Genomic DNA, 5,498 nt, shown 5'->3' on the forward strand with positions numbered 1-5,498 from the left:
ATACATAGAGTCCCTGCCTCAAAAAACCAAGGTGGAGCTGAGGTCGTAACTCAGTGTAGAGTCCGTGCCAAGCATTTAACAGGTACTGAATTTGATCATCATACACACACACAGCCTAGGCTACATAGTGAGTTCCAGGACAGTCTGGGATAGAGACACCCTGATTTAAAAAATTTATCAATAAATTTTTTTTTTTGGTTTTCGAGACAGGGTTTCTCTGTAGCTTTGGAGGCTGTCCTGGAACTCGCTTTGTAGACCAGGCTAGCCTCGAACTCACAGAAATCCACCTGCCTCTGCCTCCCGAGGGCTGGGATTACAGGCGTGCGCCACCACCGCCCAGCTAATAAAATTTTTAAATAAAAAATTTAAAAACATCTTCTGTTCTCTCTGGGTAAAACAGCCTTCTGAAAAGGAAGGCATTGGAACGACCAAAATGCCCTTGCCCAAGATGCCGGAACAGACAGAAAGGCAGAGTGCGGGCTATCACCCAGAAACCTCCAGGGTACTGTTGCTCACCACCCCTCACAGCACAAACTCGAATCATTATTTCCGGTTGAGAACTGTGTCCTGTCCCGCTCCTACTGCTTAATGAATATGTATCTCATGTAAAGCAAGACAGCAAACCCCCTTCTGTATCTTGGCTACCACGCTTAGCAAAGACTGGGAAGCATGCATGGAACCCTCAGCACACACGCGCGCCCCCTAGCGGTTCGCAGGCCTCATGGTTATTGAGAAGCGACCTGACCACTCTCGGCTTCCAGCCCCGCCCCCTTCTCGACCAGCGTAGAGCTTCGGAAGCGCATGCGCCATAACCACCGCAAACAGCCAACCTAGCTCATGAAACCATAGCGAGGTTCAGACTTCAAGTGCAGCCGCCCCGCGTCAGGATTGGACTTTCCGGGTAACTTCTCCCAAATCCTGGGGATGTGCACAGGAGGTCACCTTGGGCTCTGGAGCCCCGTGTCCCAAAGGAAGTTTGCAAGTGTCTGAGCGCCACGCCTCTGCATATTTTAAGAGCACATTCCTCATCCACCACAGCCCGGCTCCAGCATCTCCTGGAGAATCTTCCCAACACCTCAAGGGCAGTATGGCTTCTGACACCTGGAGTTAGAACTGCTGAACTAAGCGTGCGGGAAGGAATTCTGAAGCCGGACTTGGTACCAGCCTCGGAACCTAATGACAGACAACCTGTCCTTGGCACACCAGCTAGGTGAATGGATGAGGCAGCAGGGCTTTGCCCCCAAAAGGGCACTTGGGTCCCAGTTACGGCTGTCATTCCATTGGTGCTGGGGTGGGGGGCTCGTTCTCCTCTCTGGACCGCAGTTTGTAAAAGTAGAACTGAACTCTGATAACTGCATATCGAAGGCCAACCACGAACTACACACTAAGAGCAGTGGTCTGTTCAGAGCAGGCAGTATGAAGTCAGAGGCAGACAAATAATACCCCATAGGTTTAGTTAATGGTCATCTTCCAAGAGTTGTGAGGCAGGGCTGGAGGACAGAGCTCATTTGGTACAGCACTTGTCTAGGACGTCTGAAGCCCTGGGTTCAATCCCCAGCACAGCATAAACCAGATAGCACCTCTGCAATCCCAGATCATAAACGTAAAGCCATTCTCTACTAATGGTCTGCAATATGGGGAATTTAGAACGGTAAAGTTAATCCAGCCTGGAGTGGACCTCCTGAAGGAGGAATTTGGTTTAAAGGTTGTTTTGGTTTTAGTTTGTCAAACGCAACAGTTCTCATCCACAAAGACTACATGTAGCTCTTTTAACACTAACAGTGACATATAGAGAGCCTGTGTAAATCCTCATCTTCTGGACAATGTGCCGAGACAGCACAGGGCAGTCCTTATGCCTTCAACCTTAACAGCTTGGACCCTAGTAGCAACACAAATCTTAAATCTCCATCTCCATGGTATCCTATTATCTCCCACACTATTCTCTGGTTACCACCTTCTTGATGGCAAATGGCTCTTCTTCCTAACACCCTTTACATGAGCCTGTAAGCCAACAGTGGGGAAAGGCCAAGCTGAGCCCTGCCTGCTGACTTGGCTGCACACTGCTGATCCTGAAGTCCCATCCACCTTTCTAATATTACCACTCTACATATTATTTTCTAACCTGGAAAACCCTTGTAGTCCTGCTTCCCTAAGCCTAGGCCTCTCCACCTTGGATCCCAATGCTTCAGTGCCACACAGGTTGCATCTCCCAGCTCTGTAGACTCAAACTCACTGGGTTGATGACAGGCTAGAATCCTCCCTGATCTTATCTCTACCTCCTAAACGCTGGGATTAGAGAACCAGGGTACCAGGACACCAGTCCGAGAGGGCAGCCTGGTCTACAGAGCAAGTTCCAGACTAGCCAAAGCTATACAGTTAAGACCCTGTCTCCAAAAAAAGAGCCACCTGGAGATGGCAGTTATATCAATTAAAAGTCCAAGGGTCTTAGTTGGACATTCCAACCCCCCAAAATGAGTCAGAAGGATAGGTGCAGTCTATCAAATTGTGGCCCAGAATTATTGGACTGAGCAGCCCACATCCTGCTATGCTATGGACATTATCCAGCTTGTGGAAACCCACAGCCACAAACACATTAGTGCATCCCCTACCACTGAGCTATATCCTAGAGTTCTGAATTTCATCACCACTAAAACTACAAACATCCAGGCTTGCCTGCAGATGAGAAAAGCTGCTTGTGACTGAAAAGAAAATCAAGGCTTCTTACTCAACATTTGTTAGTTCAGTCTTGGGTTCTGGTCCTAAGGATTTAGGGCCCCATATGAAACTGCAGGCAAATACCAGGCTTTGTTACGTGCTTAAATTTTCAGCTCCTGCTTGTTCTATAAAAACTACTTTTAAGGGCAGGTGTAGCTGTACACTCTAGTCCCAGCACACCAGACAGAGGCAGGCCAGTCCGTGTTCAAAGTCACAAACAGAAACTAAAATAATGCAGCTGTGTTTGGTTCTTAAGGGCAAACAGGCTGGAACCTACCTTACAGCTGTTTCAGAACACCAAGGGTAGTTTTAAACAGCAGCAGAAACAGGCACATGCATGCTGAACCACATCCCAAGAGACAAGTCAAGCCTGAGTAAGGAAAGTTCCAGCCGTTTGACCCCAGGAGCCAAAAGCAGCTGCACTCTATGGATACAGTTGAGTCAGCAAGCCTTGATGACCAAGTTTACTGACCTGTTCATGCCAAGCGGACAGTTTCACGGAAATCAAATATTGAAGATAGACATCAGTGGAAATGGAATCTTACTGGTAACCCCAAAAGCCAGGGTGGTTACTAAACACAGCAGCTTCTATTCAGACCCAACCCAGAACTGTCAAGAGTGCCACCTGTACCGAAGCAGGTTGTGAGACCCAGATTTGCCATCTTGGACAGTATAAGTGTTAGCTATTAGTGCTATTCCAGACAAGTAACTCATGCTGGCCTTGAATCCTCCCACCCTGACATCTTAGAGACCTGCCACCATCACCTCAAGCTGTGCCTGGGGCATACAACTGAGACCAGCCAGCCACCTTACAGGTTCATCTTTTTATTGGACATGTTAACAAAAAGAGGTTTAGTCAAAAAGACCAAAGCCCATGTCGTCATCAGACTCCTCAGATTCTTCCTTCTTTGCTTCCACTTTCTTCTCCTCAGCTGGGGCAGCAGCAGTAGAGGGGGCAGGACCGCCTGCTGGAGCGGCTCCAGCTGCTGGAGCAGGCCCACCAGCCCCTACGTTGCAGATGAGGCTCCCGATGTTGACATTGGCCAGGGCCTGCAACACAAATGGACAAGTCAAGCTTTTACTCCTGCCCTTTATGTTCCAATGACGTGTTCTGTTCAGCTTTTTCAAGACCAGACCAATGCACAGGACCACTCAATACACAAGCAAAACTGATATTAAGTGTGAAAGCTGGGCCTGTATTTGGTTGCTGTTTTCAAGGTGTACATGAATTTCCTCATGGTGGGAAAATTTGTTCTAAGGAACCCAAGAGAACAAAAGTAATGGGCAGATTTTCCAAATTTCTAAACTCTTTGAACCCAGCCCCTTCAGTTGGCTGACCTCCCTTTCCTAGAAATAAAGCAATTTGTACAGAATGTATGTTGCTTTCTATTTTACAAGAATCCTGTTTGTTTCAAATGCCCAAACTTAAGAGGCCACTAAACTCAATTTCTACAGAATATGAACTATAACCCTTAAAGAGATTTTTCTTGGAGTGACATGGTTAAATTTTTTAATCTGTTAGAAACCAGGGCCTGATATAAAAAAGCTACACCATTAAGTACAAACTAAGATACAAAACCCAAGAGGGGCGGTGCAAACAGTACATTAGCAAGACTTCCCCAACCCTTACCTTTGCAAACAAGCCAGGCCAGAAAGGTTCAACATTGACACCAGCTGCTTTAATGAGGGCATTGATCTTGTCCTCCTGGAATATAAAGCCAATCCATCAGAGCGATCAGAATACGGTTAAACCAAGTCCCAGAAGTCGCTTATACAGAGCCATGTTGCCGATTCGGGCATCACGCTTAGTCTTATAAAGGATATCGGCCAGGTTTGGTTTGAAGGCTCGGGGGCTTGTGCGATTGCCTAAGCCTGACGACACGAGTTCGAGTCCTAAAATCAAGTGGAACGATCATCCACTCCAACATTTGACCTCTGGCAAACACAAGCGCGCTTACGGCCGCCGTTCGCGGCTATTGGCCCGCGAGAGTAGAAGAGCGCGTGCGCGCCAAGGCATCGACTATCCGAGAACGCGACGAGTCGGCCAGCCGAGTGCCTGGTCCCCGCCCGCCAACACACGTGGCCGCCCCGCGGCTCCCCACGCCGCGCACTCACCGTGACCGTCACCTCGTCGTCGTGCAGGATGAGGGCGGAGTAGATGCAGGCGAGCTCAGAGACGGAGGCCATGTTGCGGACTGCCGGCACGGTGCTAGTCGCCGGATGAAGTGAGGGCCTCACCCCAACGCGGCCTTAGCTTCCTCGGAAGAACCGAGCACCTTGGCGGCAGCTGAGGAAAGGGACACACGCGCCTGCGCGCAGCCTCTTATGGGGGCCGTGCCGACCAATCGATGCCCGGCTTCGAGCGGAAGGGGCAGAGCCAAAAGCGAGAGGCGGTGCCTGCAGAACGCAGTTCCGGAGTTGCGCGTTCGGCTTCCGGTTTGGCCGGCGTGGGACGGCTTGCGATTATTGCAAGTGCGAAACTTTACGGTTTAGCAGCCAAGAGGAGAGTTATCTGAGGAAAACGCACTGATCCTGTCCCTTGCTTTTTAGTTTTTGTTTTTGCTTTTTTTTTTTTTTTTTTTTTTTTTCAAGACAGGGTTTCTCCGTGTAGTTTTGGTGCCTGTTTTATATCTCTGTAGACCAGGCTGGCCTCGAACTCACTGAGATCCGCTTGGCTCTGCCTTCCCAGTGCTGGGATTAAAGGCGTGCGCCCCGGCCTGTCCCCTGCTTTAATTAGCCGGCGCGTTCCCGCGGCTTGGGCACGGTCTGAAAAAGTCAGCTGA

The 5,498-nt window shown here is 49.3% G+C and overlaps 1 protein-coding gene across 1 annotated transcript; it reads right to left on the reverse strand.

Moving 5' to 3' along the window:
* Positions 1–3,524: 3,524 nt before the first annotated feature.
* Positions 3,525–5,026, reverse strand: Rplp1 (ribosomal protein lateral stalk subunit P1). Its single transcript, XM_036193293.1, has 3 exons — positions 4,831–5,026; positions 4,346–4,420; positions 3,525–3,765 (listed from the first exon to the last, which is right to left on the reverse strand). The coding sequence occupies exons 1-3, from the start codon at positions 4,900–4,902 to the stop codon at positions 3,568–3,570; spliced, it is 345 nt and encodes a 114-aa protein (XP_036049186.1). The 5' UTR covers positions 4,903–5,026; the 3' UTR covers positions 3,525–3,567.
* Positions 5,027–5,498: the final 472 nt, after the last annotated feature.

This window comes from Onychomys torridus, chromosome 7 (assembly GCF_903995425.1).
Source record: "Onychomys torridus chromosome 7, mOncTor1.1, whole genome shotgun sequence".
NCBI lineage: Eukaryota > Metazoa > Chordata > Mammalia > Rodentia > Cricetidae > Onychomys > Onychomys torridus.